Source organism: Macaca nemestrina, chromosome 1 (assembly GCF_043159975.1).
Source record: "Macaca nemestrina isolate mMacNem1 chromosome 1, mMacNem.hap1, whole genome shotgun sequence".
Lineage (NCBI taxonomy): Eukaryota > Metazoa > Chordata > Mammalia > Primates > Cercopithecidae > Macaca > Macaca nemestrina.
The window spans coordinates 7,435,258-7,448,573 of NC_092125.1; the positions used below are offsets into that span (position 1 = coordinate 7,435,258).

The following is a 13,316-nucleotide window of genomic DNA, read 5'->3' on the forward strand; positions in this document are numbered from 1 at the left end:
CAGACGCCAGATCTGCCAGCGCCTTGATCTCGAACTTCCCAGCCTCCAGAACTGAGAGAAATCGATTTCTGTTGTTGGAAAACACCCAGTCCTCCTGCCCTGAGTGGTAAAGCATGTCAAATGGGCTGAGCCCAGGAGGTTTTCCTACCTCCCCTCAAGAGGTAGAGAACAACTTGCTCAGCTCTGTCTCCCTTACAGTAGGTCTTCATCTACAATATCAGCAGGAGGGTTTGCCGCCCTTCCCTCAGTGGCTTAGGCATTTGCTTTGTCGGTAAGACGGATGCTGGTGGGACTTTCTGTGGCTCCACAGTGTAGGCCGTTCCTGTCTACCAGATCTGTACCATGAGGGAGGCCAGCCCTGTGTGACATGTGACAAGCCGTGTGAGGAGCATGGGAATGGACGCATACTCCCTTTGTGTTTCTGGCTTTTAGAAGCGCTGTACTCTCATGCTATCCTACACTCAGATCTCAGCAGTTCTTACAAATCTGACTACATTCTCACCCATCTGAATGCCAGCCCCATTTCCTTCTCATCACTGCCCTAGGTTAGCCAGTAACTGTGTCCTATCTGTTCCTGGAAGTGCCTGTGTCTTTCCTTCTATTTCAGGCTATTTGCCTGCAACATTGATTCTCACATAGGTTCAAGAAAAGTTCTGATTTCATAGATCAGTTTGCTTTTTTATAGATGTCAGTGTGGGCCCAACACTCTTTCCATCTTATTACGTACCAAGGAGACACTGTCAGCTCCAATTCTGATAGTGCTTAAAGCATTTTAATTAATCTGATATATGACATTTGAGACCTCAACTAATGTAAAAATTTAAAGATTTATATCAGTGTTTCAGTGTTTGGCAAAATTTGTTAGCCTTCTACATTGTTTTGAACTTTGAAAAATAAAAAGAAACAGAAAGTTGCAAAAATAGTAAAGTCCTGTGTATCTTGTCCCAACTTCCCCCATTGCTTCCAGCCCGTGTGACTACGGTGTAGTCCTAAAACAAGCAAATTGACGTTAGAAAATCCCATTAACTAGACGACAGACCTTGTCCAGATTTGACCAGTTTTTTGCATGCACTCTCGTGTGTATGTGTCTAGTTCTTCACAATTTTACTGTGTGTATAAATTTGCACAACCAGTATACAGAAATGTTCCATCAATCCACAGGAACTTTCGTGTTAACCTTCATAGTCACCACAACCCCCACCGTCACTATTTGGTAATCAGTAAGCTGTTTTACTTATCTAAAAGTTTGTCATTTTGAAGACATTTTATTTTGTTATTTCAAGAATGTTATTGGCTGGGCGCGGTGGCTCATGCCTGTAATCCCAGCACTTTGGGAGGCCGAAGCGGGCAGATCATTTGAGGTCAGGAGTTCCGAGACCAGCCTGGGCAACATAGCAAAACCCTGTCTCTACTAAAAATACAAAAATTAGCCGAGCATGGTGGAAGGCGCCTGTAGCCCCAGCTACTCAGAAGGCTGAGGCAGGAGAATCGCTTGAACCCAGAAGGCAGAGGTTTCAGTGAGCCGAGACCCTGCACCACTGCATTCCAGCCTAGGCAACAAAGCAAGACTCCATCTCAAAAAAAAAAAAAAAAAAAAGAACTGAAATGGATGAGATTGACTCTTGTCTTTTGTTAGTGTCTTTCAGATACATTCAAACTGCTGCAAATATAACTAGTTTGTTTCTTTGTATTACTTGTAATAACTGTAGTATTCCACTGTATTGATGTACTGCAGTTTGTCTAACCAGTCATATGTTGAAAAATGGTTTGTTTTTCAGTTTTTGGTTATTATCAATCTGCTATAAACTGTTTTTTTAAACACCACCCACTCTATGGCATTCCATTGTAGCAGTTCAAATGGATGGAGATACTTTCTTTATGGTTAACTTCATTCATTTGCTTTGGGGGACCTGGAAGAAGGGGCCAGAGGGATGATAAACAGTATAGTTGTGGAATGCCTATTTCTAGGTCATTGCTCAGAGGAGAGAATTCTCTTCTCACATGGGCTTTTATAGTGGTCACCTCAAGTTCAGACTCTAGTGAACCACAGGTCTTTTTCTCTCCTCCTTTAACCCTACCCCCTTTCTTATCCCTCAGCTCGAATCCTGCTCGACACCCAGAGTGTTTTCACTGCACTGTTTTCCTTCCCCTACACCAGGTTCTCTCCATCAGCAACACTCACACCCCCAATATTTGTTTGCTGGCCACTAACAACATCATTAAACGTCGATTAAATACTCCCTGTATACCCAGCACTGTGGTAGGAGCTGGGGGTACTTAATGAATAATCATAGTGCCCACCCTCAAGGACTCTGTGGCATTATAGGAAAACAGTCACACAAACAATTAAAAGACATTATCGTGTTCTCAGACATTCCTGGGTTATGCAGAGGCCAGTCTCCTTGTCCAAATTTCCTGCTACCTTGGGACTTGGGCAGTCAGATTTAGTGGAGCAGAGAGCAGGAAGATGTACTCCTCAGCTTTTCCCAGGTGATGGGTGGTAATGAGAGGAGACCAGTGGCTTGTGGTTTGAACTTCACTGGGAGTCAGAGAATCTCACTTCCCAGGGTGTCCTGGATCTCTGTCAATTTAACCAAGAGGGCCTGGCACAGTGGCTCACTTCTGTAACCCCAGCTACTTGGGAGGCCAAGGAGGAAAGATCACTTGAAGCCAGGAGGTTGAGACCAGCCTGGGCAACACAGTGAGACTCCGACTCCAAATAAATAAACACAATAAAATAAATTTAACATATGTACCTTTGAGAAGGACAAACTCAATATCTGGAAGAATTCTAGGTTCTAGAACTAACAACATAAGATATGGCTTGCTCACATATAAACAATACTATTGTCAGTCATATATTGAATTGCTTAATGCTTCTGCATGATAATAGTTGTGTACATTGCTCAGAATTTCAACAACTACATTTCGTGTCTATGCAGGGTGTGCTTATGGAACAGTTAAGACTGCTTTCTCAAGAACTGGTCCACGTGAAGGGCAGTTGCATTTATTCATACCCCATCGACTCAGTATTCATGATTTTATTTCACATGGTGTTGTCATCTGCTCACACTTTAAAAAGTCAGACTTTCACACATCGAGATGCTCACTCAATTCATCAATTGGCTTATGCGTGTAGGCCTAGGGTAAATACATTCAGAGTAGTGCATGCAATTGGTCATATGGTCTAGATAAAGCAGTTCTTTCATTTAGTACGTGGTGAGTGGGGTGAAAGGCAGGGCAGTCTGTAGCTCTTTAGTTCCTGGAAGTCCCACCAGTGCTGCATAGTGTAAGGCACATCAAACAGCCCACCCCAACCTGGGCCTGGCATCCTCTCAAGTTTGGCATGGCACATGCCCTCCGCAAGGCTAGACATGTGAACAACTCCAATATAGAACTCTAGGAGTAATGTGAAAAAGTTGGCTGGGTGTTTTGTCTGGTCCAGAAATCTACTGTCGGTAAAACTATTGTTAGCAAGCACTGAATCCAATGTCTGTCTCTCAGCTGATGGTACCCAAAAGTGGAACGATAGGATGAGTCAGTGCAACACGGATTAGATGAGATGTCATATGCGAAAGACTTCTGCAAACTGTTAAAGCGACTATGTAAATGCAATGTGAGGAATCATTTTTAACATCCATATCAAGACATTGATGCCTGTTAGATAAGGGACTCTACCACTATTCACCCAGGCACAGGAATTTCACTGGCACCCAGACATATTCCAGCCTGCTTCATGCTCTCCTTCTACCCCAAAGAATGAAAGAGTTTTCGGCAGAAATTCTCAGGACCCTAAAGCAGAGACGCCACATTCTGGATGTTAGTCTGACCGTTATATGCTCCTGTGGCAAAAAAAAATCCACTTTCATCGACAGCTGCAGAAGTCACTTCAATATTGAAACCATGAGGGTCTAAAATCTGGTATACTTGGAGCCCAGTCTCGAGTTCCCATACCTATGGGAAAGAACAAAAATATCAAATAATCCCTTGGAATAAGCCCTTCAATTCTCATCAGAATTACACCATATTCACAACAGCCTCACAGATGGAACTCTGTACATCTAACACATTTCCTAGCACTCTGCCCTGAGTGTTGGTTTGATCAAAGATAGTTCTGAAAGATAAAGTGCGTTTAATAGTTACTGTGCTCTCCCGGACTGTGTCTGCTGCAAATGGAGGGCTGAGACAGGCAGGGACTCTATTCCAGGCAGCCCCGGGCCATGGAAGAAGTGGTCAGTTGGTACTGTAAGCCTGAAGCAAGGTTAGAAATGGAACAATTGCAAGCTCAGCGACAAAAGAAATATGAACTGGATTTATTCCCTGGTGACACTCATCCTAGTTAGCCAGGGATCATGGGACAGGATGTGTGGTTAATAGCATGGGACCTGAGAGAAGAATCCTGAGGAAAGAGCTCATTGACCTTTCCTAGGAATGTTGTGACTAGAGACATGGGCCCAGCGAGAGAGAGAATGGGAGAGAGAGAGACATATACAGAGAGAAAGAGAGAGACAGAGAGAAAGAGACTGACCTCAGAGAAGCCATCTGTGTAATTAGGATGGGTGTAATCAGAAAATCTAGAGACATGTCAAGACTCAAGAGTCATCATTATCTCTCTCTGGAAACACAGTAGAGGCCTTAGACCTGCAGATTATCTGTCTGAGTCTCTCCTTCATGGAGTTGCCGTGCTCAGATGTAAATTGCACTGCCATAACGTGCCAGCACTGAACCGGCAACACAGAATGATTGCACTGTAGGTATTGTGGCAGAGAGGACAGCATATACAAAGTGCCAGGGGTGAGACAGTTCATCTTTCCTCCAGGGAATGGAAAGAAAGCCACTGTAGCTGGGTGAAAGAGGGAGTGTGGAGGGGATGGAGCTGATGAGATAGTCTGGGGGCCAGATAATGAAGGGCCACTTGTGGGGAAGTGGTAGAGCTGGGATTTGAGTGAAGTCAGTCTGGCCCTAGAGTCCGTGCTTTTAACTTCTGCGTGTCCCTGGTTATAGACGAGGTTCTTAAGGGAGAAAGAGGAATGTGAGTCATTGCATGAATGGGTCTCAGGGGTCACCCATCTCCTGGCCTGCAGTGTGATCTCTCTCCAACCAACCTGGCATGAAAACTCACCTTCATGTATTCCTTTCCACTCTTTTATCCCACACAGGGATGACATTTTCCCCGTAAGAGGTGACTGCATGAAATACTGATTGCACGAAAGCAGGACAGGTTTCAGTTTTCGTTTTCCTCTACCTCTCTCTTTAGGCATTACCAGAAATGCACTAATATCATGAACTCAGGAGATGCTCACTTGAGAAAATCTCCAGCAAACGATCACAGAAGTCAGAGACTGAGAGGTAATTTGAAGGGTCCCCAGAGGAATGCTGTCTGCTAGTCTAAACGTCTCCTTTTGGAGAGCATGCATGAAATGAAGGGACAAACACCTGAAGCACACACCTCCAGCCATCACTGCCAGATGACTTCAGTGGTCATAATGATGGACACAGTTAGCATGGCCACAAGCCCTGGCCTCTAGGAAATGCTGTGATGGCCATGTTACAGGAAAGGGGTCCTGATCCAGACTCCCAAGAAAGGGTTCTTGGATCTCACACAAAAAAGAATTCAGGGCAAGTCCACAGAGTAAAGCGAAAGCAAGTTTATGAAAAAAGTAAAGGAATAAAGAACGGTTACTCCATAAACAACCCCTTAGGGCTGCTGGTTGTCCATTTTTATGGTTACTTCTTGATGATATGCTAAACAAGGGGTGAATTATTCATGCCTCCCCTATTTAGACCATATAGGGTAACTTCCTGACGTTGCCATGGCATTTGTAAACTGTCATGGCGCTGGTGGGAGTGTAGCAGTGAGGAAGATCAGAGGTCACTCTCATTGCCATCTTGGGTTTGGTGGGATATGGCCGGCTTCTTTACTGCGACTTGTTTTATCAGCAAGGTCTTTATGACCTGTATCTTGTGCCGACCTCCTATCTCATCCTGTGACTTAGAATGCCTTAACCGTCTGGGAATGCAGCCCAGTAGGTCTCAGCCTCATTTTACCCAGCCTTATTCAAGATGGGGTTGCTCTGGTTCAAATGCCTCTGGCAGCTAGGCTGGAGGAATGCGGCAGAAAGGGCATGAGTACTTACATCAAAAAAACTTGGGTTCATATTCCAGCCCTCATGCTTATCCCAGCTATGTTGCTTGATCTGTCTGAGCCCTAGTTTCCTCATCTTTAAAATGAAACTATCTGTCCACAGAGAACTGTTGTGAAGATTAAATAAGATCACAGAGACTTAAGGCTCTTGGCAAGTATTCTGAATCTACAGGGGTTACAGTAAACACCTATAAATTTATTCCCCTTCCTTCTTAACATAAATCCTCTTGCCATACTCCGTTAAAAAAATAAAAATAAAAATGCAGACTAGTTCTATCTCCTTGATATATTTCCTTTAAAATTCCTATTTTGATAGTGAAAACTAGCCATGTTTATTCAGTGGAGCATGTGGGTTGACAGCAACCAGTCTGAACTGGCTTAATTAAAATGCTTGTTTTTCACCTACTCATGAAAGCTTAAAAATCACTCTAATGTATGGTCTCATCATATGTGCCGCTACATTTGCTTAATCACTCAACGATTTATTTTAAGAAGAGAAAATTGTATCTGCTTTGCCTTTTTTCTGTTTGAAAAGCCAATAGGTACTTACCCTAATTATGGATTCAGAGCAGATAGTGAGTACTTGGTGAAGATATTTGTTGTAAAGCATGACATTGATTTCTCGTTCATGAGTGTGAGGAACCTGTTTGGTGTCTTGTATCATCCTAGTCAAAGGATACATGTCCATAACACTAGATCCTGGAACAGAAGTAAGAATCTCATAAATACCCAATATTTGAAGTTTCTCATCACGAAGGGTTTCAGCCAAGCAGTTGGGTTTGGAAACAGCCAAACAGTGAGATTAGCAATATCGATCAATGCCTAGGAAATTTAATGAGGTGAGAATATTTTCATTTATTCTAGAACATTTTTGACAGATAAAGCACATATGATTCAGCCACAGAAAAGCATTCTTTTTGGACTGGATTATTTTTCAAGTGCAGGCCATTTGGACTTCCTTGATATCCTTTTTAGTGAACCTCATTTTCCTATATTTTATAGTCTACTTCTCTCCTTCTTTATTATGCCTGCAGTGTGCCTCTCCATCTGTTGCACAGTAATAATGGTGATGACCAGCTTTCTGCTGAAGGTTAGCCTCCACTTAGTGGTGGAAATTTATGGTTAGAGAGCCCCTTTCAACCAATAAATTGATAAAGCACTCTGAAAACATGGTCTTATTAAGTATAATGAACGAGAATGATCACAAGCCAGTGCTTGCAACATCAATATAAAATAAGGTTAATTTCTAAATCACCACTGTAAAGTAGAAGTAGATGAGGAGCAGGTATGCTTTACTTGTGTTTTTCTAAGTATGATTTAAGTATCAAAATTAACTGTGGCTCTGTTTTAGTGTAATGTCTAGAAATATTAATAAGAATCTCAATTAGCCTGGTGTGGTGGTGGGTGCCTGTAATCCCAGCTACTCGAGAGGCTGAGGCAGGAGAATCACTTGAACCCGGAAGGGAGGTTGCAGTGAGCTGAGGTCATGCCACTGCACTCCAGCCTGGGCGACAGAGTGAGACTCCATCTCAAAAAAATAAAAATTAAGATAAAAAAAATAAGAATCTCAGAGCATTCCTGTGGCTTAAGCAAAACTGAAACTTCTTCCTGATTTTATTGATGTAAAGATTAAGTTAATAAAAGGCAGATTTTGCATTGAGTTTCTCAAGTTTCTCCAAAGAATTCTCAACTTTAGGAGAAGTTTCACCAGGAGTTACTAAACACCCTCCGAAGTGTTTAAATTTTAAGATAAAATCTGTTCATGTGTAGATACGGACTGAGATGGCTCATCTGGTTGTATTTCTCAGTTCATATACCTTAATATGGAAATGTGAGCAGAATATGGTAACCAGATAGTCAAATTATACTTGGACCTTTTGGTAGATCCTTTTCATTATAGCAATGGTAACTGACTTCATTCAGAATGGATGTCAACAAATCTTGATATGCTTATGGAAACCTGGCAATCTTCTATTTTTTGGCTAGTTACACTACTGCTATAGAAATGATGTCGAGACCATCCTGGCTAACACGGTGAAACCCCGTCTCTACTAAAAATACAAAAAAATTAGCCGGGCGTGGTGGCGGGTGCCTCTAGTCCCAGCTACCTGGGAGGCTGAGGCAGGAGAATGGCGTAAACCCGGGAGGCGGAACTTGCAGTGAGCCGAGATTGCGCCACTGCACTCCAGCCTGGGCCACAGAGCGAAACTCCGTCTCAAAAAAGAAAAAAAAGAAAAGAAAAGAAATGATGCAGTGCCAAGAAAGAATGTGGAGTCAAGAGTTAGAAGCTCTGATATTGAATCTCAGCTCAGTATTTTAACCTTGTGTCCTGCCACTAGTCAGTTGGGCTGTTTGAGATTCAGTTTCACCATTTATAAAATAGAAAAAATGATTACTACCTCATATGGTGGCTGTACAGATCAAATGAAAAAATATATGATTCTAATGGTGGTTGTCTTAATAAAAGTAATAATGATAACAACAGTGACAGCAGCAATGACATATTCTACAAAGCATTTCTAGAACGTGGTACTGCTGTCATTGGGGTTTAGAGGACTGATGGCTACTTCATTTGAATCAAAGAATGAATTAAAATCCTAGACATAAGCTTCATGTAATTCTGATGTCAAGTTCATGGTCGCAGTAAGTGTCTGCAATTTTGGTGATTAAACAATACACAGAGCTTTACATTTTTGCAAACAGAGGTGCTATCAGAATGGTATAAAATTGGGAAGAAATCTTGATTTTTCTGTCTTCTTTTTCTTTGCCTTACTATTTGAATCCTTAGTGACTATGATGATAAATGGGATGGGAATGCTAAGCCTAGTAATCAAACATGCAAATTGGGGCACTAAGAGGGAAAATTTACTTATAGTCATTAGTATGTTCCTTTTAGAGGAGGTAAAACAAAGAATAGGTGTTTAAACTAAAACTAAGTCCTGTTTTATAATGTGGAAAGTTCTTTATCAAGTATGAAGTGCTAGTTCACTCCTAATCCAGGAAATAAAAACACTGAATGTCAAAAATAATTACATTCTCCATCAGCAGAGACAGCACCAACCTCTTCCCTGCCTTAATTAATCCCACAGGAACTCAGAGCAGGTGGCCAGTGGGAAAATGCTTAGGAAATTCACTCTAGTTTTATGTTCTAGAAGGAGGACCTACTATTAATATAATTCATTTTTATCCTGAAGCATAAAGGTGTGCATATAAAAAGTGCTCCCTAGATGTCTAGCAGGGCCCCTTGTTTCTTTAGTAGGCATGACTTTCTAAGAGGCTACAAGAAAAATCAGCAACAAATCTCTTGGCATCAGCACTGGGACTCCATCCTCACTCTCCATTGGTCTTCGTCAAGAGGCAAAGGCTGGTGAAGGTGTCAGCACTTTTCCTGCTGAGTAATGACTCATCATTAGAATGGCATGGGCCCAAATTTCCTCGCTGCAGAAGAGGGGCATTGACTCGGCACGCTGGTGCAGCCACTGTAAGATAGGATCATACTCCTGCTTCAGAGTCAAAACAGAGCTGGGTGTGGGGGCTGGATTTGCCCTCTACATAGCAACAAGTTATATACATCCCACTTCTTTGCTTAACCCAGGCCCTTCTTCCTAGGTCCAAGAACTTAAAGCAATCACCTGGTGTTTTCAGATTATTAAAACTATCCTTCCAGGGAGGAAAGATAACTATAGAATTACTCAAATAGAACTTTATTCCTAGGTTCAAGAACTGAAAGCAATAACCAGCCTGGTATTTTCAGAAAAGTGCAGTTGCACATTTCATTCACCCAGCCACAGAAATATATAGGAAAGAGCAGAATTGAATTGAATATCTACTGTCATGAATCATGGTTTTATAAGTTACCCTTCAAGTTTTGTTTTTGTTCTAGTTAGTGCTCCAGTGCTAGTTTAAAAAAGGTGAAAAATCAAGACATGAGTTTCACTTGGCATTAATTGTATACACTTACCCGTAATAAGCATGCCGTGATTGGCATCATATATCATGGAGTAAATCTGCATGTCTCCTGGCCCTCCCTGGCTGTCATGGAAGACTTGTAACAGTGAGAGAGTTTGTATATCCCACACCCTGAAAACCTGGAAGAATAACAAACACAGTTCACCACTATTTATACTCACTTTTCCCACCCAAGATATTTAGGTGAATCACTTTCAATCTGAAATATGCTCTTATAAACTTATACCAAAGTATTATATGATGAACATAAATTTGCTAAACTCCAATTTCGTTCTGGGTTGGATTATTGTCCATTAATATCAGAGGAAAATGGCAGCAGTGATTAAAACTTTGCTTAAAGGTAAACCTTTAGGAATTGGATTTTTCTATCATTATAGGGGAGGAACATAGTATTTATTACTCTTTAAGAACATGGAGGCCGGGCGCGGTGGCTCAAGCCTGTAATCCCAGCACTTTGGGAGGCCGAGACGGGCGGATCACGAGGTCAGGAGATCGAGACCATCCTGGCTAACACAGTGAAACCCCGTCTCTACTAAAAAATACAAAAAACTAGCCGGGCGAGGTGGCGGGCGCCTGTAGTCCCAGCTACTCGGGAGGCTGAGGCAGGAGAATGGCGTAGACCCGGGAGGCGGAGCTTGCAGTGAGCTGAGATCCGGCCACTGCACTCCAGCCTGGGCAACAGAGCGAGACTCTGTCTCCAAAAAAAAAAAAAAAAAAAAAAGAACATGGAGGAATAATTAAAGATCATGACTTACAGTTGAATTAAAGTCACATTTCTCTTTGTAGTATGGATGAGAAAATAGGGAGAAGACATATTTTAAGTGGAAGCTTTCAAATTGCTCTCTTATGACAATGGAAACATCTTACTAAGTGAAGTTACTAAAAACCTCCCTCTCCACTTGCCCAGAGATGTAAGAATTATAAAAGCAGTTTTTAGGGATGGTGTAGACATACTAGGAGTATGAGAATATAGGTTTTTAAAACTATCCTTTGAGGGAGGAAAGATTACTCTATAATTACTCAAATAGAACTTGAGTTGATATCAGAGAATAGAAAGAACAATGAAGCACAAATTTAGCAAAATTAGGTTCAATTAAGGTTAAATTAGGTTAAATTAAGTTTGTGATCTGAAAGAACTGGTCTTAGCTTCTTTATTATTCTGCTTTTTTAGTAAGTTAGTGTTATTGAATTTCAGAAATCAGTGTTGACTGATCAATAATTACATTTCTTCAGTTATAGAAGCTGGGGGGAGATTACATTTTCTAGCTATACATCAGCCCTTAAATAATATTTTCACGTTATAGTAAATTTATTAACCTATTAAATTGGAGTATTTGTTGAGTAAATGGGTGACCATTAACAGAACTACATATAAAACTTTAGTAAGTCGTTTAGTTAAGAGAGCTACTAACTTCTAATTAGAGGCACTTATAATTGAGTTCATTATAAGTTAATTAGGTTCAAATCTTCACTATTACTAAGGCAGGTTAGTCCTGACATGTAAGAACACAAAATCGTCTAGGTCTTGTGACTTGGCGAACATTGGTGAGGAGCTTTTGCTCAAATGTAAACCCTCCGTAGGCTAGTATCACTCAGAACTTGTACTGTTGATATTTATTTTATTTGTTCTAGTGAAAATGCCAATTTTGAAAGACTAGCTAGAACATTGAGCCTTTTCAGGCTTTTGCATCATAAAGTAAACAAGTATAATGGATTATATGGATTTCAATCCAGAGCATAGAATGAGAGACAAGTAGAGGAAGAGACACAAAAGTGGATTCAAGGAGTTCGCCAAAAAATGTGTTTCTATGCAAACTGTTTTTTATTTTATTGCCTTGGCTAAGGTATGTTCATGGTGGGCAGTCTTTCTGCTGTATGTATATACATTCTGAATTGTAATTGACAAAAAGAACAAGAGACTAGGCAAAGGAGGATTAGGGTTTCAATTCTAGTTCATCACTTAAACTCCTTGAGTCTCAGTTTTCTTGTTTCTTGAATGGCCGTGATGACATCAGCACCATTCACCTTATTTAATTGATGTGATTATGTTTTGAAATCTGTGATGTTCTCTGTAGAGTTATCATGTTTGCTTTTGTCTTCTTCCCCTTCTTCAGTGTGCAGTTCTTTGGGTCTTCCCTGTGTGTTTTAGGGAAGTGGCAGTTGTTGGGCTGTGGGAGGCACAAAAACCTTCTGCGTCATACTGCTCCTACCCTCTGGGCTTTTTTGCTGCCCCTCTCCCTGTATGCCTTCTTTGCTACTGTCATTCCAAAGTGTTTTGCATTTCCAAAAAGCTTCTTATTCTGGTCTCTGTGCATTCACACAAACTCTTCCTTTCATCTGCGATTTCCTCTCAAAGGCCTTCTCTATCTAGCTAACTCCTACTCTTTTTTAAAAAACTCTTCCATAAAGACAACTAAAGAGTTCAGGTCAGAATAGTGCTAAAAGTTTTTGCTTTGATGAGCTATTTCTTCTCTAAACACACAGAAAATATATATTCAAAAAAGCAAAAAGAAACAGCAGGGCTCCAAAGCAAGATACATCTATCTAGATCTCTCTAGATCTCTCTAGATCCAAACAAGAGAGACGCATAAAGCAATGGATGGGCTGAAGCCTCAGACCTGGGTGCTTGGTCTGGAGCAGGCAATGGCAGCCGAGCAGCTTCTGCAGACAGACAGGACCAGAAGACCTCCATGCCTGGGCTCCACGGCCGAGGGAGCAGCAGGTCTTCCAGTTCAGAAAAGCAGCAGCCTGTGCTCTGTCCTTACCTGGATGTGTAGCTTTTTCAAAGATATGAGACCAGTGAGGGTGGGGCACATCACTTTTTGACTAGGAACTAAAGCAAGGTAACCTCTGGCTCAGGGACGAGAACTATTTCTGAACTGGGACCTAAAGGGCCAGGTAGAGGAAAGTATAGATTGAAAGGAGTGAGCATATAGACACACAGAGAGAGAGAGAGAGAGAGAGAGATGGACTGGGAGCAGTGGCTCACATCTGTAATCCCAGACACACACACACACACACACACACACACACACACACACACACAGAGAGAGAGAGAGAGAGAGAGAGAGAGAGAGACTGGGAGCAGTGGCTCACATCTGTAATCCCAGACACACACACACACACACACATGCACACACACACACAGAGAGAGAGAGAGAGAGGCTGGGAGCAGTGGCTCACATCTGTAATCCCAGCCCTT

General features: G+C 41.7%; 1 protein-coding gene and 1 long non-coding RNA gene across 5 annotated transcripts in view; one reads left to right on the plus strand and one right to left on the minus strand.

The window, feature by feature from the left end:
• Positions 1 to 13,316, plus strand: part of LOC105474654 (uncharacterized) — a 189,756-nt gene that overhangs the window by 108,151 nt on the left and 68,289 nt on the right. The window lies entirely within an intron of this gene.
• Positions 1 to 13,316, minus strand: part of LOC105474655 (WD repeat domain 64) — a 160,096-nt gene that overhangs the window by 61,285 nt on the left and 85,495 nt on the right. For all 4 annotated transcript variants that reach the window (XM_071073603.1, XM_071073600.1, XM_071073593.1 and 1 more), the window contains 3 exons: positions 10,107 to 10,233; positions 6,696 to 6,844; positions 3,831 to 3,954 (listed from right to left, as the gene is read on the minus strand). In XM_071073603.1, coding sequence (XP_070929704.1) covers positions 3,831 to 3,954; positions 6,696 to 6,844; positions 10,107 to 10,233 — 400 coding nt within the window. The remainder of the gene's footprint in view (positions 1 to 3,830; positions 3,955 to 6,695; positions 6,845 to 10,106; positions 10,234 to 13,316) is intronic.